This window comes from Micromesistius poutassou (genome assembly GCF_964030765.1).
Source record: "Micromesistius poutassou genome assembly, chromosome: 20".
In the NCBI taxonomy this organism is placed as follows: domain Eukaryota; kingdom Metazoa; phylum Chordata; class Actinopteri; order Gadiformes; family Gadidae; genus Micromesistius; species Micromesistius poutassou.
Genome location: NC_140290.1, coordinates 3,688,770 through 3,710,862, shown reverse-complemented (window position 1 = coordinate 3,710,862; position 22,093 = coordinate 3,688,770). Strand labels below are relative to the sequence as shown.

The following is a 22,093-nucleotide window of genomic DNA, read 5'->3' as shown; positions in this document are numbered from 1 at the left end:
AGATTGGCCAATCCCGCGGTGGGGATCTGCCGTCTGTGTTGCTGATGGCGGAACCGGACGGTGTGTGCAGATAGCTACCTTTTTAATTTTTTTTTTATGAAAAGTATTTATATCACCAGGGTTCTTGGAATATTTCAACCAGGGGTTGTTCGAATGCAACATTATTCTTTTATAATTAACTAATGTGCTATTTAATGTGCGGTTTTGTACAGTATTTATGTGTTAGCAAATAGCTCCGTTAGCATCTTTGTTGGAGCGAAGGCCTAACGGAAAACACCGCTTGTCGATTTTAACAAAAGCCGCGTCACCCTCCCCTTACTCCGCCTGTTCGGATGCCGGTGAATCGTTTCCTTTTGAAGATGGCTGGATAAACGGATGGAGTGTGGATTCATATTTTGGGATTAAACCAAGGACAGTTACATCGTTGATGGACTTTTAAATCCGGTGAAGTTGAGAAACCTTCAGAGATCTGCATTGGGAGAATTAGGGACCACAAAGGAAGATGTCCAACGGCGCAGCGGGCAGCGGGGGTCTAACCTGGGTGGTAAGTCAGCCTCTCTACACCGTGCATGGTCCTGCATGTCCTGATGACTACATGGCTTCATGTCAGGTCCCATACTATTCAGGACGACGCTTATATGCGTTGAATACAACTTTAGGAACTAGTCTTATCGTTGCCCAAGTATTTTTTTTTGTGCTCATTCACAAGTTGTGTTTAGCAACTCATGGCGTGGCTTTATTTATATTCGTGTCTCCCTCACCGAGACCGCACCTGGTCGGTACAGCTAGGTTATCTGGTCCTCAGATCCCCGCCCGACCCTTGCCATGTGGCCTCACGCCGGGTCACAACTTTAAACCCTTCGTGTGCCTCTGGAGGCTGTAAACAAAGGACCAGCTGGACCGGCTGCTCAGAGGCTCTTAATGTCAACCCTGTCTCTTTAACCCTCAGCCGGTCTGAATCATTGTTGTAACCGAGGACGGTCCATAATTTTTGCCGAGGCCCTTTGAGGTATAAGGCATCCCTTCGTGTACAACTATACTACATAGGCATGTTATAATGTGTAATACACATTTGTTACGCTGGCTTCCACCTGGAGGACATTTGAAACTATGTTTAACATGAATTGCACACACTTGAATTACACCTTAACGTCCCATAAAACCCATGAACTACCTTGCACACAGTAGCCATGCACAAAGGTCAGCATATCTCTCAATAACCCGACGTCATAACTTGAGGCATACGTTCATTGTGATAAGGACCAGAGAGGACGTAATGAGTATGTTTTTGACTCAAAGATAGCCGTTAACAATTAAATGGTTTTAAATTGGCATAATAGCTTTATCCTCCCACCTCCTGGTCCTGGACCACTAAATTACATAATTTCTGGTACTTTCCTCTTTGGGTTCTGAACGCTGAAATTTGCTCCTGGTTTGAAAGGGCTTCCTGTTTCTTGTTCACCTGGCGACCTCTACATCTTTTGATACTAACACAGCCCCTCCACACTGACTTGAAATGCAACATAGGCTCCCCTCCATACATTGCTGTTATGATGATGCCTTGCGCCATCCTGGAATGGGGATCCCTCTTATAGGCTACGTCTCCTATCCACATGTCTTTCTTTTCCCGATGGGTTTTTGTTCATTTCTTTCTCTTATCCTGATGAATGGGATTCAATCACATGAATATGGTCATATGACGTCCTTTGAGACTCAAGGTGCAGGTCTATAATATCAACACATTTTTCCACTGCATAACTGTCTTTCAGATTATTCTTTCCCTTTTTCAAATTCCTACAAGCCTCTCTGTTTTCTCGTAACACGTCTGCGCCAAATGTGTCTAACAACAGACCCTCTTTGAAAAAAACAATGCCGCCAAAAAGGAGGAGGCCGCGGCGAATGGCGGCAAGAGCGAGTCCACCAAGAAGGAGGGCTCCAAGAAGATGACGGTGGAGCGCGTGTACCAGAAGAAGACGCAGCTGGAGCACATCCTGCTCCGCCCGGACACCTACATCGGCTCGGTGGAGCCCGTCACACAGGTGAGATCCAGAGAGCCTCTCATCTGCGACCATTTACCGGGTATCGTTATCTGAAGATCGATTGAAAGCAACTTGCAGTGTATTCAGTGCTCAGTTGGAGTGAGCAGGACTTCACAGTGAAGTCCCTAACAGTCTGTTGGGTGAATGCTAACGGTGACGTTAAAAGTAATGAATAAAGAAGTCATGAAGGAGCAGGAAGGGGTAATGTAAGCTCCCAATAGGTTGTTGATACTGGGGATCTAACCTAGTATTTTTGGGTCTCGACCCCCTAACCAATACTCTATCCACTACCCTACCTGGCCCCTCCATTTGTTTTGTGAAGGTACATGATAATGAACACCTCCGTGAGGGGTTCTGAAAGCACAGCAACAGATACAGTGCTGTAACAATCTAATGTACAGGGGGAAATATACTCACATGGTGAAGGGTAGAAGTAAGTGTGTTTCAGCAACAGCTGGAGCCAACAGTACATACAACAACAGACCAGTGCACCATCCACTCTTTCCTCAATAGGCTTGGTTCACTAGACTAGATCCCGTGTGGGAACCACTACTCTCACACCGTGTGTGAGAGTACGCTTCACATCTTCCTTGTTACTGCTGACTTGGCTCCAAACCGTTCTCACACCAAATCTCTGTTCTTTTATCCAGCAATTGTGGGTGTTTGATGAAGATGTCGGAATGAACCTGCGAGAAATCACATACGTCCCTGGACTTTACAAAATCTTTGATGAAATTCTTGGTGGGTGAGCTTTACTTTTCCTCTTGTATTGTTACTGCAGACATCTCTTATTTTGGGAATTAGGCGTAGCTGCCTGAATGCACTATTTCATGTGAACTGCAATTATTGTTTAATAAATCTGATATAGGGAAATTTGCTTACATTTTGATACATTTTCTGTTGCTTACTTTATTGTTATTGTGTGTAAACTACATCTTAATATCATTTTCCCTGTTAACAGTAAACGCAGCAGACAACAAACAAAGAGACAAGAATATGACCACCATCAAGATCAACATTGATCCGTAAGTGTTCTAAATGAATGTCCGTATTCCTGAAGGTATGATATGAACAGATGAATGGTTTCTGGTACCTACTGCTATTGGAACCATCCTGGGATCACTTCCATTTTTAACCAAACTGCACCGGTAGCAGGTTTGACTTGAGAGGAAACCCAGAGACGTGCAGAGCTGGCGGGGTCTAGGGGAGGCAGGGGAGGGGGAGGCAGTCTGGTTGTCTGGCGCTGATGAATCTGGCGGGAGTCTGCACATGGAATGCAGCGCTGCCCTCATTTCAAATGCAGACGGTGGAGCTCTCCTCTTCCACTCTCCTGCTCCCCCACCCCTCTCTACTGTCCTCCTCCAACCCCACCCTAGCATCCTCCTGCTCCCCCACCCCCTCTACTGTCCTCCCCCATCCCCCCCTACTGTTCTCCCCCACCCCTCTCTACTGTCCTCCTCCACCCCACCCCACCATCCTCATTTGAATCCCTCCCGTGGTAATGACACGGTCCTGTTGTCTGTGGTTTACAGAGGGCTCCATCGTCACTGAATCAAGCGTGTCTCTCCCTGTGGTTGGTTGTTGAAATGCTTACAGATGCCCAAGGGTTAGGTTCATCATCCACCTGGCGGGGAAAGCTCTAGCTGTCTATCTGTCTATCAGATAGTCACGACGAAGGCTGTGTGTGTGTGTGTCTGTCTGTCTGTCTGTCTGTCTGTCTGTCTGTCTGTCTGTCTGTCTGTCTGTCTTCATTTCTCCATTGTTCCCCAATTGATGAATGGGCATCAGTCAAGTCTACCAGACTCCACCCTAATTAAACACTGCATTAGAGCTTTTCTTTGGTTGCTGGTCCTGGCTGTAATAATTTATCATGGTCTGATGTTAGACGGAAGTGGAGGTTCACTTTCAGACTGAAATACTGCTGCATCTCATTCCCATGCTCTTCCTTGTCCCCTAGCGAATCCAACACCATCTCCGTGTGGAACAATGGCAAAGGCATCCCCGTGGTGGAACACAAGGACGAGAAGATGTACGTCCCGGCACTCATCTTCGGCCATCTCCTCACCTCCAGCAACTACGACGACGAGCAGAAGAAGGTCACAGGTATGAAGACCACGGCCGTGCAGGGAGGGGCGGGTTGGCTGCGAGGGCGTACGGCCCTAAGGTGTGCGGCGTTTGACCCTTGCTGTGCTTCCCCTGCTAGGTGGGCGCAACGGCTACGGAGCCAAACTCTGCAACATCTTCAGCACCAAGTTCACCGTGGAGACGGCCTGCAAGGAGTACAAGCATAGCTTCAAACAGGTGCTTACCAACCTCTGACGTTGAGGGTTACAAGCATATTGCAGCGCTGAATCATCTGAATGGTGTCATGTTTTTAACGGGACATAAAATATATGCTGTTTTGCAGGGCTGCAGAGAGATCCATCTGATGTAATGTAGGGTTTTGTTATCACCAGTTGGGTTCTCTGCCAAGTCTTCGTTACGGTTGCATTTTATGGGTGCTTTGTCACAAGATTGGCATCATGTCACAATTTTTTGGGGTTCCCATTTCCTCCACCAGGGGACACAAGGTGTTGCTGAACCGTTAACCTAAACACACTCACTTTGTCTTTGAGTTATCATTTCTGCATTCAGACAGAGGGACATATTTCTGATCCCAGATCAATAAGATTGGAGCCATGTTGTGTTTTCATTCTTCTTGTTCTTTGTGATTCCCTTAAGACTTCTTGTTGTATGTGGTTCCCTTAGGTCTTCTTGTTGTATGTGGTTCACTTAAGTCTTGTTGTATGTAGTTCCCTTAGGTCTTGTTGTACGTGCTTCTCTCAAGTCTTGTTCCCTTCAGTCTTGTTCTATGCAGTTCTCAGCAGCAAGTATTGCTGTTTGTGGTTCTTCTAAGTCTTGTTTTATGTGGTTCTCTTGCAGACCTGGCAGAACAACATGACCAAGACGGCGGAGCCCAAGATCAAGCACTTTGACAGCGAGGACTTCACCAACGTGACCTTCCAGCCCGACCTGTCCAAGTTCAACATGCAGAAGCTGGACAAGGACATAGTGGCGCTGCTGACCCGCCGGGCGTACGACATCGCCGGCTCCTGCCGAGGGGTCAAGGTCATGCTGAACGGGAAGAAGCTGCCTGTAAGTCCTCACTGTACATGTGACAGGGAGTCCTGACAGTAGTGCACTGTACATGTGACAGGGAGTCCTGACTGTAGTGCACTGTACTTGTCACAGGGAGTCCTGAGTGTAGTGCACTGTACATATGACAGGGAGTCCTGAGTGTAGTGCACTGTACGTATGACAGGAAGTCCTGATTGCGGATATGTACTGGAGGTAATGGATTCTGAGATGTGTTGTTTGGCTACTACAGGTTTGCCATTGGTTTTTTAACCATGGCCGGACCAAACAGTACATAGTATTGATCATCAAATTGACTCAAATTGATGCTACGGTCCCCTCTGTAGGGCCGTAGCATTAATGAGCTACCACTAAGATAGCGTCGACATTGATGGAGAGAAACAGAATCAGGAGCCCTCCCTGCTGTGCAGCCGTTCTGCTGGTGAGCTCCCAGTGACCGTGTCCTCTGGGCCTGCAGGTGACGGGCTTCCGCAGCTACGTGGACCTGTACGTCAAGGACAAGCTGGACGAGACGGGCGTGGCGCTGAAGGTGGTCAACGAGTCGGTGAGCGAGCGCTGGGAGGTGGGCCTGGCCATGAGCGAGAAGGGCTTCCAGCAGGTCAGCTTCGTCAACAGCATCGCCACCACCAAGGTACGCAACCAGAGGACTTATCCACTACTATCAGCACCGCCGCTCACTAGCAACGGTACACCACCACATGACACTACGGCGTCTCACTCAGGGCTCCAGACTGCGACCAAATGGTCGCATTTTGCGACCAAAATTTGAGAGTGTGCGACTGAATTTTACATCTGGTCACGCATGTGCGACCAGTAAATTTGCCCTTTTTTATTTTTACACGTTAAACGTGGAAGGGGCGCGTCAATGAATCCGGAATCTGTAGCAGGCCAATGAGTGTGAGAAGGATAGGGAATGGCCACAAGTGTCTCATGTGTGGAGGGGGAGGGTCATAGAGATTATTGAGCGCGGGAAACCGACGCACCGACGCACTTGCGGCAAGTGCCACAGTCTACAGAGTCGGAGGATGATGATTCAGAGCATTGTGGGGCTACAAAGGGCTGAACCCACCATTTTCGGGAAGACTGGCGCTCGTAGAACCTTCTTAGGTCTACCGTAGTGATGTTTCAGCTCCTGCAGTCTACGCCACTGTACAGTAACCTTTAGAAATCCCCGTTGCGCACGTTCATTCCAAGTTTGCATCCATATACCAATTGAGGCCAAATTAAATGGCATGTTTGAATTAAGGATATTGTCTCGGTTGTTCTTTATTTTGGGCCGTGGGTACAGCAGGCAAGGTCAGCTCGACTTGCTTCCAGTAATTTCAAAAACCCGCAACTCCAAAAAAATATTTTATTTATTTTACAATTCAAAAATTAAGGAAATGATACTGGGAAACGAATAAACCTTTATAAGCAACGAGTGAACAATGTGAGTGAATAAGCGATCTAAATACTTAGTTTTCACCTTAAATATGTGACAGATGTAATTAAGGCAACCTGGTCTCACAGGAATCCGTGAAATGAGTCGGTCTACGTCCCGTTTACAAAAAATAATGCCCCTAAACTGTTTGAATATTAAGGGCTGCCTAATATTCGTTCGAATAGTATATATCTTTTTAATATTTGAATAACGAAGTTCGGAGTCAAAGCCCTACTGTGAATATGTTTGTAGTTTAAATAATCACTTCAGGTGCCATTTTCACACGGGATGCGTTTGTCGCGATGCATTCTCGATGGAGAGGCGAGCGGGCGAGGAGGTGCGAGGAGGTGCTGCGTCCTGTCAAGCTGCACGACAAGCGGGCGCACTCCCGTGGAACTGTCGCTTCCGTGCTCGTCGAACGCATGCGCGCACGCATCGAAACCGTTGGGATAGATGAGAACTGTTTAACTTTTATTAACTAACCCTTTTTTTCTAACCCCTTTTTTCATTTTGTATATGATGCCACCAAAGAGGCATTCCAGCATCTAGGGACAGAAACAGGGTGGTTAGAGAAGACAGTCACCATTGGAGCTGATGGTGCAGCTGTCAATCTCGGGCAAAAAGGAGTATTAGTCCTAGCCTCCTAGTAGGCTAGAAATGTGAATATTTGGTTAGCATGTTGATTTACGGTGTGTGCCCCTAAAATTTCTGGTTGTGCCCCTAAAATTTCAGTTAGGGGCTACAGTGCTCCTAGTGAAAAAAGTTAGTCTGGAGCCCTGTCACTACAGAGGTTGAATGTACTCCATGTCAACGTTTCCATCATATACAGCCTTTGTCGTCATCCTGGCGACGAAGGCTGTGACTCTTTGGTCCGGCCAAGAGTAAAACAAGTTCCAGCAAAGGAGAGCTGAAGCTTGGGCTTCCATCGGACCTTGTGTAAAACCTGTCTCCTGGGCGTGCGCCCTGCTTATTTTCAGATGTCTCATGAAAACACAGACTCATGGAGGCAGATTTCCCAGATTGTTTAATCCCTCTGGTTCCCTCTGTGACAACAATACGCTCCATCTGAACGCCTTAGTCATTGACTTCTTTTACTGTCTATGGAGACATCAAACCAATCATTAATAGTCCAGTGGACAGCCTCGATTCAATATTTCGAGGTTGTTATTAAAATCCTTACCATCAACAGTAGCCTTCACCCCCATCTCACCACAGCCCCTCTCTTCAGCCGCCTGTGTGAGCGCATGGTTCTTATTAATCAGTTCTATCCAAAGCGGCGTTCAAGGCACGCGTTACAGAAAGAAGCAACCAACAAATAAAAACGTTGAATTCAAACTACAAAACAAGGTGCTTTGTATGACCGTGGTTTTACTATTTCGGAGAGACTAATAGTCTCAGTAGTTAAGGTGTGCTTCAGTGTGTGTACCCTCTGCTGTGGATCACCATCGTTCCCTCTGGTCCACAGGGCGGGAGACACATCGACTACGTGGTGGACCAGATCGTGTCCAAGCTCATCGAGGTGGTGAAGAAGAAGAACAAAGCAGGGGTCTCGGTCAAGCCCTTCCAGGTATGGACGCCGCTCTTCTCCCAAACACGTGTGTGTGTGTGTGTGTGTGTGTGTGTGTGTGTGTGTGTGTGTGTGTGTGTGTGTGTGTGTGTGTGTGTGTGTGTGTGTGTGTGTGTGTGTGTGTGTGTGTGTGTGTGTGTGTGACCTCATGACTGTATTCTCTTGATCCAGGTGAAGAACCACATCTGGGTGTTTGTGAACGCGCTGATCGAGAACCCCACGTTCGACTCTCAGACCAAGGAGAACATGACGCTGCAGACCAAGAGCTTTGGCTCCAAGTGCCTTCTGTCTGAGAAGTTCATCCGGGCGGTGAGTACGGAGCGGACTGGAGGGCTCGAGCTGCTGCCATCGGGGTGATGTGCGGACCATTTATAAAGGCTCCGTCGTCACGAGAACTTGAGTAGACTCAACTGTAGACTGTAGACTTGACTAGAACGATCCATTCAGATCGGACATTGGAATCCTTTTTCTGTAATGAAAAGTTGTTGCCGTGCAGCGTGTCATGAGTCATGGTGTCACAACCCATTGAGATCCCTGCTCATCTAAGCCCTCCCCTTCTGCAGGCCACCAACTGTGGCATTGTGGAGAGCATCCTGAACTGGGTGAAGTTCAAGGCCCAGACCCAGCTCAATAAGAAGTGCTCGTCCGTCAAGTACAGCAAGATCAAAGGCATCCCCAAGCTGGATGACGCCAACGACGCAGGTGAGTCATCCTCCCTTCACTCCACCCTGTGAAGTGCTGCATATGCGGGGCCTTAGTACAGCACACATCCACTATCAGCCAGGAGCTGAGCTATTGAGTTATGTTTGAAAAGCAGCATTTAAGAGACCTGTTTCACAAAGTGTCATTGATCAGTGGGTCCGGGAGTGAACTATTCGAGGTAGTGAACTAGTTTGGCTCCTACCTGTGCCCTGGTACCTGGAGCCATGGTTACTGTTATGAGTGACGTGCTCCTTGTAACATGACTCCTCTAAAACAAGTTGAAGCTCATCTGTCTGCAGAAAACTGCTTTGACGGTGAGTTGGTGTGACAGGTTGAGTGTGTGTGTTCCAGGCGGCAGACACTCATCAGAATGCACCCTCATCCTGACGGAGGGAGACTCGGCCAAGTCGCTGGCAGTCTCGGGGCTGGGGGTCATCGGACGCGACCGCTACGGGGTCTTCCCCCTCAGAGGGAAGATCCTGAATGTGCGAGAGGCCTCGCACAAGCAGGTAACCGCTCCATCACAGAACATCATGGAGTCAAAACAGTAGGACACCAGGCTGGGGGGTCATGGAGTCTAGTGAAAGAAATGTAATGTCCGCAGCACTGCTTAAGCGCCCATATTTATTTCTTAATTAAAAGGTTAGCAACGTTTTGACTCTGTTGGGTCTTCTTCAGGCAAAAGGGTCATGGAGTCTAAAGAGTTGGACATAAGTCTGGCCTAGCTGTCGGTCATGGATCAGAGCTGCTCATCCTAGTGAAGCAGGAACATCTTCCCCTCGGAGTAAAGCCTTCTGTGCACATGTGTTCCTCTGGGAACCTGGGTAGACAGGCTGTCGATCGCCACACTTCCCTCCCGTGCCGTCTGCATTTTTTTAATTTTGCAGACTGCGACACCACCTATTGGTCATGAAACTCCCTCCCCCGAGCACTGATTGGTCCTATCATTTTTAACTTATGTAAGAGGCTGGAGGGCAGACTGATGTGCAGAGAGGGTGAACCCAGAGGGGGCTTCAGGAGGGTACCCTCCAGAGGAAGCAGCAGAACCTGCGGGTGCACAGGGACCTGGTGTGTGGACTGAGTGTCGGTGTGTTGGCAGATCATGGAGAACGCTGAGATCAACAACATCATCAAGATCGTGGGGCTGCAGTACAAGAAGAGCTACGAGGACCCCGAGTCCCTCAAGTCCCTGCGCTACGGCAAGATCATGATCATGACGGATCAGGTGAGTCCCTCAGGCCCCTGAGGACACGGGGCCACGGGCCAGGACCTTCTCTACATGGCATGCTGGATCAGGATCTTATGTCAAATAACCATGACATATCCCAGAGGGATTTGTCCACAGTATTAATATAAGTCTTGGGCCGCTAATAAACTGTCTTGTAGAGTCTCATCATTGTAGGGGTGTTGTGTAGTCCAGAACACTGGTTTCATTCAGCTGCTCTCTCGCTGTGATGTGCGTGTGCTGTGATTGGTCGCTCGCTTAGCTACGTAGCCAGGAGGAAAATATGCTCCCCACCCATACACTAATGTAAAAATATAAATGTCCTCTATTCACTTATTTATATATATGGGCTTTTAATTGTTTCAAAATCATTAACTGATTACTGGCACAATTTGCTGTGATTAATCGTTTATTCTTGTAATAATGGATATTTAAATGTTAAATCACAAGCTTGTACATCAACCCAAAGGGAGTATACCTGAATTCAAATACTCTGTTTAATAGTGTCAAAGTTAAATACTTCAGATGAATCTCAAGAGATGAACAGGCTCATTTTGACAGCACCGTGATATTTTGGTGCAGTTAGAGATGTTGGAGATGTTTAATGGTTTAGTGGAGCTGCCCCATGTGCAGTTAGAGATGTTGGAGATGTTTAGTGGTTTAGTGGAGCTGACCCAGCCCTTGTTCTGTGTCCCAGGATCAAGATGGCTCCCACATCAAAGGTCTGCTGATCAACTTCTTCCACCATAACTGGCCGTCCCTCCTCAAGCACACCTTCCTGGAGGAGTTCATCACGCCCATCGTCAAGGTGAGGCCCCTCGGGACCCCCACAAACCCCCCGCCCACTGCCAACTTCACTAGGATGTAACGCTTCTATGTGCTCCGGATCTATAGGTGAGCAAGAACAAGCAGGAGCTGGCCTTCTACAGCATTCCCGAGTTTGACGAGTGGAAGAAAAACACAGAAAACTACAAAACCTGGCATATAAAGTACTACAAAGGTGAGTTCCTCCGATGGAGGTTCTCTCCCTGGCGTCTAGACTGCGTATCTGCGCCTCAGGGGACCAGCTACCATGTAGCAGTGTGTGAAGAACGTCCTTATGACCCGTGTTCCAGGTCTGGGGACGAGTACGAGCAAAGAGGCCAAGGAGTACTTCTCAGAGATGGAGCGCCACCGCATCATGTTCAGATACGGCGGCACGGAGGACGACTCGGCCATCACTCTGGTGAGTTCCGTCTCCATGGAGACCACTGCCTGAGGCCCAGACCACCGCCACCATCTGGTGGACCCTTTGATTTGGTCCAGGCTGAATGTGGCAAAGTTATGTGAATGGTAAAAAATCCTTTATAATTGAACTGGATTATTTGAACTGGGTTTTATTCCTTATGCCTATTCATTCAAATCAACCTGTCTAAGACGTGTTGCCTTCTTAAATAGAAACACAGACATGAGACCCCCTAGTGACTGCTATGGCTATGGGTCACTAAGAGTTGGAAGAGGGATATGTAAGCAGATCGTTAGAAAGGCTTCAATGGTCACACACTGAGCAGGGCTTCCTCCTCCTCCTCCTCCTCAGGCCTTCAGCAAGAAGAAGACGGACGACCGCAAGGAGTGGCTGACCAACTTCATGGAGGACCGCCGCCAGCGCCGCATGCACGGCCTGCCTGAGGTACATAGGAGGAGGGCTGTGAACCCACAACCCCACGAGGACCCCTAGAACCACAGCCCTGTTTTGACTGTTAAATCATTCATTCATTCATCAGCCGAGTGTCCTAACCGACCGAATGAAAAGCCCCGCTGGCACGAATGATGGCTTTGTGTTTGGTGACCGCGAGCTCATCCTACTCTCCTCCTCCAGCAATACCTGTATGGAACGCAGACCAGGCACCTGTCCTACAACGACTTCATCAACAAGGAGCTCATCCTCTTCTCCAACTCTGACAACGAGAGGTCCCTGCCCTCCCTGGTGGACGGTACGCCAGCCCTCTGACACCCCCCTTTGACACCATGACATACAAACACGTTTCCTCTTGCTTCTCTGCTTTGAAACATGGAAAGCCGATTCCCGATAAAATCAAGCATGACCAATCCAATCCTGAACACGAGACTGCACACAAAGAAAGACCGTCTCCACTCACACACACACACACACACGTCCCAAATGGTTTAGCATGATGGCGTGCCGCAGCAGCAGCCTGAGTCTGTGTTTGTTTCCAGGTCTGAAGCCGGGCCAGAGGAAGGTGCTCTACACCTGCATGAAGAGGAACGACAAGAGGGAGGTGAAGGTGGCCCAGCTTGCTGGCTCCGTGGCAGAGATGTCTGCCTACCATCATGGAGAGGTGTGGGCCCCCGTCTGACCTGCTGGAGCTACCCAGCTAACATGCACAATGATCTCAACTTTATCCATTCCATGAGGGAAATTAAAGTGTAAAGCCCAAGAAACACTGTCATGTTAGGACGGACACGACATAACGTTTACAAGTGTTTTGAAAAGGAAGAAAAGCAAACTCATCTCCTCTTCTGAGGAAAGGACAAGCCTTCGCTGTGCAATTTTATCTTAGCTTAAAAATCCTTTGACCTCCTCTTTTTGTCCCCAACAGCAAGCCCTCATGATGACCATCGTGAACCTGGCACAGAACTTTGTGGGCAGCAACAACATCAACATCCTCCAGCCCCTTGGACAGTTTGGTACCCGCATCAACGGTGGCAAGGACGCAGCTAGCCCCCGTTACATCTTCACCATGCTCAGGTAACGCTAGCCCCTGTTACATCTTCACCATGCTCAGGTAACGCTAGCCCCCGTTACATCTTCACCATGCTCAGGTAACGCTAGCCCCCGTTACATCTTCACCATGCTCAGGTAACGCTAGCCCCCGTTACATCTTCACCATGCTCAGGTGACGCTACCCCCCAGAGGGACTCCCTGCTGAATCCCACACTCGGGCTATCGTCCGCCTGGGAAAGAGCTTCAGATTGGAGTGCTGTTTTGTCAAACAAAACAAATTGACAATAAAAATTGTATAACTTAATAATAATTATTATTATTTAATTATCCGATAGATCATACAAATCAATGATCCTGTATGACAAACATTTAAATTATAATTCCTTATTGTTAAATGTATTAGTTCAATTTGGACCTGAGTGATGACCTGAGGCGTCTCTTTCCTCCTGCAGCCCTCTGGCCAAGCTGCTGTTCCCGTCCGTGGACTCCAACCTGCTCAAGTTCCTGTACGACGACAACCAGAAGGTGGAGCCCGAGTGGTACATTCCCATCATCCCCATGGTGCTGGTGAACGGGGCGGAGGGCATCGGCACCGGCTGGGCCTGCAAGCTGCCCAACTACGACCCCCGCGAGATTGTCAACAACATCTACCGCATGCTCAGCCATCAGGACCCCCTGCCCATGGTCAGAATCCCTCTCCTACTGCACTGGGGACAGATTCAGTGTGGGAACATCAAGGGTTTAGAAGAGAGTAAAGGGAAGAGTAAAGCCCGGCGGCGTTCCAGTCTGCCACAGGGGTTTCCTTGTCCCACCTTCTAGCCCTGGACAAGCACAGTGTGGGGATGTAGTACAACCTGATTCAGAAGGTGCGAGTGTTTTGTTCTTACTATGTCTCGTCTGCTTGGCCAACCAGCTCCCCAGGTACAAGAACTTCAAAGGAGTGATCCACGAGCTGGGGCAGAACCAGTACCTGGTCAGTGGCGAGATCTCAGTCATCGACAAGAACACCGTTGAGATCACCGAGCTGCCCGTCCGCACCTGGACTCAGGTAACCTGGGCCTCCTCTCTCTTACTGACCCGGGCCACCTCTCACTCTCTCTCTGACCCGGGCCTCCTCTCTTCCTGACCGCGGCCTCCTCTCTCCCTGACCAGGGCCTCCTCTCTTCCTGACCGCGGCCTCCTCTCTCCCTGACCAGGGCCTCTCTCTCCCAGACCTCCTCTCTCCCTGATCAGGGCCTCTCTCTCCCTGACCTCCTCTCTCCCTGACTGGGGCCTCCTTTCTCTCCTTGACCAGGGCCTCTCTCTCCCTGACCTCCTCTCTCCCTGACCTCCTCTCTCCCTGACCAGGGCCTCTCTCTCCCTGACCTCCTCTCTCCCTGACCGGGGCCTCCTCTCTCCCTGCAGGCCTACAAGGAGTCAGTCCTGGAGCCGATGCTGCAGGGCACGGACAAGACCCCCGCCCTGATCAACGACTACAAGGAGTACCACACAGACTCCACCGTCAAGTTCCTGGTTCGCATGTCTGAGGAGAAGCTGATCCAGGCGGAGTCGGCCGGGCTGCACAAGGTCTTCAAGCTGCAGTCGTCCCTGACCTGCAACTCCATGGTGAGGCTTCATCCTCCCGACCCGGGAGGACTCAAGGACACATTGGAGATCCATAAAGATAAACAGACGGCATGGATACATCCTGCTGAGTATTGGACCACTGTGGGCACTGCAATCATGTCATTTATGATTGCTGCAACAATGATTGTTAAAAAGATTGTTGTTGATTCTTTGACACACTGTAAACAGTAGCATGTTTTCCTTTTCAAAAGTGCTCCCCATAGTCCCAGTAGAGACGCTGATCATAGCTGTGCTGCCCTCAGGTGCTGTTCGACCACATGGGCTGTCTGAAGCGCTACGACTCGGTGCATGACATCCTGCGGGAGTTCTTCACGCTGCGCCTGCAGTACTACAAGCTGAGGAAGGACTGGCTGCTGGGCAGCCTGGGGGCGGACGCCGCCAAGCTGTCCAACCAGGCCCGCTTCGTGCTGGAGAAGATCGAGGGCAAGGTCGTCATCGGTGAGGGGCACACACTCACACACACGCACACACACACAGACGAACACGCACAAGCATGCACGCAAGCACAAGCATACACGGACGCACGTACAAGCATACACACATGCACACACACGCACACGTCCACACGTCCAACATGTACGCTCACGCACCACCCATCCAACCATTCATTGCTTGGTGTCCTAACTGTCTGGTCTTTATCTTAGAGAACAAGTCGAAGCGGGAGCTGATCCGGATGCTGGTGCAGAAGGGCTTTGAGTCTGACCCGGTGGTGGCCTGGACCAAGGCCCAGGAGAAGGTACTCCATCCTGCCTGAGAGGGCCCTGCTCCAGTCGTGTGATCAATGCCTGCGTCAACCTGTGGCCGCAAAACACTGCAGAGAAGTGGGACCATTGACCTAATCATTCAACCTGCAAACAAAGCAGTACGGCCTCACACTAGGAGCTGTTTGAGCACACTCACCCTGTGAGGAGATGAGAGGAGAGCACTCACCCTATGAGGAGAGGAGAGCACTCACCCTATGAGGAGAGGAGAGCACTCACCCTATGAGGAGAGGAGAGCACTCACCCTATGAGGAGAGGAGAGGAGAGCACTCACCCTATGAGGAGAGGAGAGGAGAGCACTCACCCTATGAGGAGAGGAGAGCACTCACCCTATGAGGAGAGGAGAGCACTCACCCTATGAGGAGAGGAGAGGAGAGCACTCACCCTATGAGGAGAGGAGAGGAGAGCACTCACCCTATGAGGAGAGGAGAGCACTCACCCTATGAGGAGAGGAGAGCACTCACCCTATGAGGAGAGGAGAGGAGAGCACTCACCCTATGAGGAGAGGAGAGGAGAGCACTCACCCTATGAGGAGAGGATAGAGGAGAGTGCTCACCCTGTGAGGGGAGGAGAGGAGAGGAGAGCACTCCTCCTGTAAGGAGGAGAGGAGAGGAGAGCACTCCCCCTGTAAGGAGGAGAGGAGAGCACTCCCCCTGTAAGGAGGAGAGGAGAGGAGAGCACTCACCCTATGAGGAGAGGATAGAGGAGAGTGCTCACCCTGTGAGGGGAGGAGAGGAGAGGAGAGCACTCCTCCTGTAAGGAGGAGAGGAGAGCACTCCCCCTGTAAGGAGGAGAGGAGAGGAGAGCACTCACCCTATGAGGAGAGGATAGAGGAGAGTGCTCACCCTGTGAGGGGAGGAGAGGAGAGGAGAGCACTCCTCCTGTAAGGAGGAGAGGAGAGCACTCCCCCTGTAAGGAGGAGAGGAGAGGAGAGCACTCCCCCTGTAAGGAGGAGAGGAGAGCACTCCCCCTGTAAGGAGGAGAGGAGAGGAGAGCACTCACCCTATGAGGAGAGGATAGAGGAGAGTGCTCACCCTGTGAGGGGAGGAGAGGAGAGGAGAGCACTCCTCCTGTAAGGAGGAGAGGAGAGGAGAGCACTCCTCCTGTAAGGAGGAGAGGAGAGCACTCCCCCTGTAAGGAGGAGAGGAGAGCACTCCCCCTGTAAGGAGGAGAGGAGAGCACTCACCCTGTAAGGAGAGAAGGAGAGGACAGGAGAGCGCTCACCCTGTGAGGAGAGAAGAGAAGGAGAGGAGAGCAGAGTGCTCACAGCCCCCACTCTGCCCCACTCAGGCCTTGGAGGAGGACGAGCGCGACGGCAACGACAGCGACGGCTCTCTGGACTCGGGCTCGTCATCAGGGCCCAACTTCAACTACATCCTCAACATGCCGCTGTGGTGCCTGTCCAAGGAGAAGGTGGAAGAGCTGCTGCGGCAGCGAGACCTCAAGGTACGTAGCGCCGCCGTCACCACCGCCGCCGGGACCCGGCCGGGCACTGGGCGAGGGGACAGGAAGGGTGACGGCTGTTTGTTTGTGCTCAGACGGCGGAGCTGAGCGACCTGGAGAGGAAGTCGCCAGAGGATCTGTGGAAGGAGGACCTGGCGGTGTTCATCGAGGAGCTGGACGTAAGTCCCTCCACCTCCTGCTGGGACCCCCTGAGGCCTCACACAGTGCACTACTGCTGCTGTATTGCACGGGATCGGGATTCGCCGCTCATGCATTTAGTGACCTCTTCCCGCTGGTATCACAGCTGGTCAGCAGTAGTACACAAACACACGTTGAACCCCAACATGTCTTCATGAGTTATCATTCACACATCTCCTTAGATGTGAGGCTGATTATATCTGCCTCACATTATATTATGACATTTGAATATGCCCCATTTTCAACAATGGGACGTACCATTTGGCCATTTTGGACATACAGTCCTTCACACAGACGTACAGAGCTACAGACAGACATACCTACAGACAGACAGACCAACAGACGGACATCAGACAGACCTGCAGACAGACCTACAGTCACACAGACCTGCAGACAGACAGACTTACAGACAGACATCAGACAGACAAACAGACCTGCAGACAGACCTACAGAGACTCCTGTGGTGTTGGCCGGCTGTGTGCACTGCAGTAACGCGCTCTCCCCCCCCCCCGCGGTGCAGAACGTGGAGGCGCAGGAGCGGGACGAGCAGAGCGTGGGGCGGGCCACCAAGCTGGTGAAGGGCAAGGTGGGCAAGCCCAAGGTCAAGAAGATCCACCTGGAGGAGACGCTGCCCTCGCCCTACGGCCGGCGCGTGGAGCCACCCAGCCAGCCCATGAAGGCTGACACGGCCAAGAAGCTCACCAAGAGGAAGAAGGTGAGGGGACCCCCGATCAGGAGCTGACTGTTGTCCTCATGCTGTGATCAGAGGGACCGTGCTGCTGGTCTCTCTGTGCTTCATGGAGGACTGTGGTCCTCATGCTGTGATCAGAGGGGCCGTGCTGCTGGTCTCTCTGTGCTTCATGGAGGACTGTGGTCCTCACGCTGTGATCAGAGGGACCGTGCTGCTGGTCTCTCTGTGCTTCATGGAGGACTGTGGTCCTCACGCTGTGATCAGAGGGACCGTGCTGCTGGTCTCTCTGTGCTTCACGGAGGACTGTGGTCCTCACGCTGTGATCAGAGGGACCGTGCTGCTGGTCTCTCTGTGCTTCACGGAGGACTGTGGTCCTCACGCTGTGATCAGAGGGACCGTGCTGCTGGTCTCTCTGTGCTTCACGGAGGACTTTGGTCCTCACACTGTGATCATTTGCTTTATTCCTTAAGAGTTAGGAAAATATGGAAACAGGAAATATCGCCCCAATTTTCGATATTTTAATTAGTAGAATAGCACTCAACGCATAAATGAAGGAAACGTGAACGGAAGTTAACTGACCAAAGATGAGTCACTGAAAAACTCAGTTTGGACCATGAATAAATCCAGCACTTTACCTTTTCACAGTCATTTTGTTTTCCTCGTCAGACACATATCGAGATTTATCATTATAGGATTGTCTAACAATATACGATTATGGCGATACTCCTGGTATGGCGTATGCTATGCTATGGTGAGGTACCCCGTGACTCCGCCCCTCATGGTGACACGTGGTTCCCCAGGGCGACGCCGACGTGGTGGTGAAGATGGAGTTTGACGAGGACGGCGAGGGAGCCTCCAAGGAGAACTCTCTGACCTCGCCGTCGTCCGGCCCTGCCGCCCCCGCCAGCGGGGCCAAGCCTAAGGCGCCCCGCGTGAAGAGGGAGAAGAAGGAGCCAGGTGGGTGCTGCCTCCTCCTGCGCTGCGGATCAGAGGGCGAGCACGGCTCTCCTGCTGTTCATGGCTGTGGAGTGCTTTGGTTAAAGGTTCCATGACATGCCACCAGGTGTGGTGTGGTTAGCCGTTACAAGCCGTTTTGAAAATCTGTCTGTTATGACATCACAGATGGGCGTGTCCACCTAGATGTGTGCTGGATAGATCAGTCCACCAGCCTACCCAGTGGACTGTAGCAAACGATGCTCATCTCTCTGTCACACGTCCAGGTGGACACGCCCACCTGTGCATGTCATGGGACCTTTAACCCTGATTATTGCTGTTGAACCCTGCTTCATGAATAGATAGACCTGACATCTTAATGGGGCGTGGCCCGTGTTTGCCGTCCCACTGTGTGTGAGTCTCCTGGTCTCCTCCAGCGGGCTGGACCCTGTGGTCAGGAGGACCAGGAGGACCAGGAAGATCAGATCTCAGCGGGCAGCACCGATGCTCTCTACAGCCCAGCTCCTCATCCAGGGCCGTCATGTCGCCTTTATTCAACCTTTCTCCTCTTTAAAGAAGACCTTTTGTTGTGTGATGGCAGGGGCCCCCAGGGTGAGGAAGACCCCGGTGCCCAAGGGCACGCCCACCAAGAAGGTGAAGAAGCGGAACCCCTGGTCGGACGAGGAGTCTGAGAAGTCCGAGAGCGAGCTGGAGGAGAGCGAGATCGTCATCCCCCGAGAGACCAAGTCCCAGAGGGCCTCCGGTCAGAACGCAAAACACAACTACACACAGCTACACACAGCTACACACAGCTACACACAGCTACATCATCCCCCGAGAGACCAAGTCCCAGAGGGCCTCCGGTCAGAACGCACAACACAACAACACACAACACCACACAGCAACCCACAACAACACACAATGCCGCCCTGGGCGTCAGACTGTACAGCATTGAAGGTTATAATTGTAAACCTTTACATTTAAACAGTGTTAGATTTTACATTCAATGATAAAAGTCAATGATAAAAGTCCACTTCCAGGCGTGACTTTCCTTGCCTCTAGAAGAAATGTTTTGTGGGAAGGAAAGGGATCCAGAGTCTGGGGAGGGGATGCTGTGAGTCACAGTGGTGATGATGAAACGCGCTGCTCCGAGGAGGCCGCTGTGACGCAACAGGCGTGCAACCGCAGCTCATAACTCCCAGAGCGAAGGCACCCGGCAACTTGTGTTTAGTCAAGTCCTCCTCCGCCAGGGCCAGGTCTTCGCCACATCCACACATGCAACGATTTCCACCAGAGAGAACGGTTATTCAAAGCCTGTAGACTACTTGAAGGCTTCATGCTGATTCTGTTTCCACTGACCCCGATGGGCCCGGTAGCGCTCCACCTGGGGGGGGGGGGGGGGGGGGCTGCCGGTCGACCTGGGGATTCATGATCACATGACCGCATGACACGCAAAACAACAGCAGTTTAATACGATTTACAACGCTAGAATGAAATGCATTGAAAGCTTTGAAGTGTGAGGTAACTTGTGAGTAGACTCGGGACTGACTGGGCCGACCCTCTTCTGTCCTCAGCCTCCAAGCCCAAGTACACCTTCGACTTCTCGGAGGAGGAGGACGAGGATGAGGAGAACGGCGACGAGGACAACGGGGCCCCGTCCCCCGCCAGGTCCTACACGGAGGACCCCCCCGAGGGCAAGGCCAGCGACGAGGACCCCGACGACCTGGACGCCCCCCCCTACCCCCCCAAACACACTCCAGCGTAAGGCCCGGGGGGACTCTTCACTCCATCTGTTGGTTCAGTTCTTTCCTTGGGTGGTTTTGTTACTGGTTTGTCTTTGTGCAGGGTCCCAGGTATGTTTCTAGAGTGCACGTTTATCTGCACGTTGTGGTGATGAGACCACGTTAAAATGCCTCCGCTTGTGTTCCCCCTGAAGGCCGGCAGCAGCAGCAGCCAGGAAGAGGGACTCTGCCAGCATCTTCCCCTCCAAGGCCTTTTCAGAGAAGAGCAACGACAGTGGTGAGCACCCTCTGCTCACTCCCTCCACTCACTCCCTCCGCTCACTCTCTCCCTCCACTCACTCCCTCCGCTCACTCCCTCCCTCCACTCACTCCCTCCTCCAACTCCCTCCTCTCACTCCCTCCCCTCACTCCCTCCTTTCACTCCCTCCGTTGCTCTAACCTGCTGTGTTCTCCTCCCTCCTCAGACGGCTCCAAGTCAGACAGCGATGGCGGCGTGCGGCCGGGGGCCTTCTCCTCTCTCTCCGGCGGCTCAGCAGTCGAGAAGACGCCCCCCGCTAAGAAAGGTCAGCACCCCCCCCCCCCAATAACCCGCTCCCCCCGTGTTCATCACCCGGTCACCTGACCACTCTCACAGCCTTCAGCGGCGTACTCTCAGGGTTTCCATGGCAACATCCAAAGCTCATCCAAAGCGACCATCAGCTCACTGAGCAGACCATCGGCTCACTGAGCAGACCTTCAGCTCACTGAGCAGACCTTCAGCTCACTGAGCAGACCTTCAGCTCACTGAGCAGACCTTCAGTTCACTGAGCAGACCTTCAGCTCACTGAGCAGACCTTCAGCTCACTGAGCAGACCCAGTGGCCTTACAGGCCACTCTGCTGGGGGCCCTGGTGTGACACAGGGAATGTGTAGCTCAGGGATTGCATGCAGTAGATATGTGCATAGCCTGCTTTTATGTGTGTAAGAATTAAGATATAGCGTATTCTGTTTCATTCATTATATATGAAATGTCGGTCTGCAGCAGCCAGGAAGCCCTCTGAAGCGGCCCCCAGGGCCAGGAAACCAGCAGCACCAAAAGACAAGAAACCAGACAAGTCGGTCTGGGACTCTGACTCTGACACGCCGTCCAAGAAGCCTTCTCCAGCACTTAAAGGTGAGGACCCATGTGACCAAGTGGCTCAGGAGGGCAGGGGGGGGGCGCTGTGCAAGAGAAAGGTTGTTGGTTCAATCCCCACTCCTGGCAAAGTGCCGAGGTATCCCTGAGCAAGACTGCTCCCGACGAGCAGGCGGTTCCCTGGCATGGTTGTCACTGCCGTCGCTGTATGAACGGGTGAATGCAGCGGGGCCCCTCCCCTCCTGAGCTGAAGCAGTACCGTGTGTCTGGTCGCGTGGGGTCTTCCTCAGGCGTTAACGCGTATCACCCCATGGCAGGTAAAGGCCGAGGGAGGAAGAGGAAGGACTCTGGCTCCGAGGACGGGGACTACGGCTCGATGAAGAAGCAGAAGGCGGCGGCGGGCAAGGTGAGCCTCCCCTCTCCACGCCTCCTCCTCCGGTCCGCTGGTCCGGCCCGCTGGATCTGGATTCAATACTTCATGTGTTTCTCCCTGCGTCATCAGAAATCCAAAAAGGCGGTGTCGTCGGCGTCGGAGTCGGAGGAGGAGGACGCGCTGGTCACCACGCCGCTGGCCGCCCGGGTGGAGGCCCGGTCCCGGGCCCCGTCGCGGGAGCGGCCCGGCCGCGCCAAGAAGGAGGTCCACTACTTCGCTGAGCTGGACGACGTCGATGACGACGACGACGGCATGTTTGACTAGCCGACCCCCAGCCCCCCACCCCACACACACACACACACACATTACCGGACCCCCCCCCCCCCCCCCCCCCCCATGT

At 51.8% G+C, this 22,093-nt stretch overlaps 1 protein-coding gene across 2 annotated transcripts; it reads left to right on the top strand.

Annotated features, from left to right (window-relative positions):
• Positions 1-36: 36 nt before the first annotated feature.
• Positions 37-22,075, top strand: top2b (DNA topoisomerase II beta). Of its 2 annotated transcripts, none has more exons than XM_084484933.1 (36): positions 37-544; positions 1,884-2,039; positions 2,690-2,780; positions 3,001-3,064; positions 3,997-4,142; positions 4,243-4,340; positions 4,962-5,174; positions 5,632-5,805; positions 8,060-8,161; positions 8,333-8,470; positions 8,725-8,863; positions 9,215-9,372; positions 9,963-10,088; positions 10,786-10,896; positions 10,983-11,088; positions 11,204-11,313; positions 11,665-11,757; positions 11,947-12,061; positions 12,306-12,427; positions 12,689-12,837; positions 13,266-13,497; positions 13,727-13,861; positions 14,218-14,418; positions 14,682-14,877; positions 15,084-15,175; positions 16,491-16,646; positions 16,739-16,822; positions 17,362-17,556; positions 18,333-18,489; positions 19,067-19,228; positions 20,040-20,226; positions 20,402-20,484; positions 20,672-20,770; positions 21,228-21,359; positions 21,638-21,726; positions 21,823-22,075. In XM_084484933.1, exons 1-36 carry the CDS (start codon positions 503-505, stop codon positions 22,015-22,017), a joined length of 4,848 nt encoding a protein of 1,615 aa, XP_084341059.1. In that variant the 5' UTR covers positions 37-502; the 3' UTR covers positions 22,018-22,075. The 2 variants fall into 2 exon arrangements, with proteins under 2 accessions (XP_084341059.1, XP_084341058.1); XM_084484932.1 differs by having other exon boundaries at positions 1,851-2,039.
• The last annotated feature ends 18 nt before the right edge of the window (positions 22,076-22,093 follow it).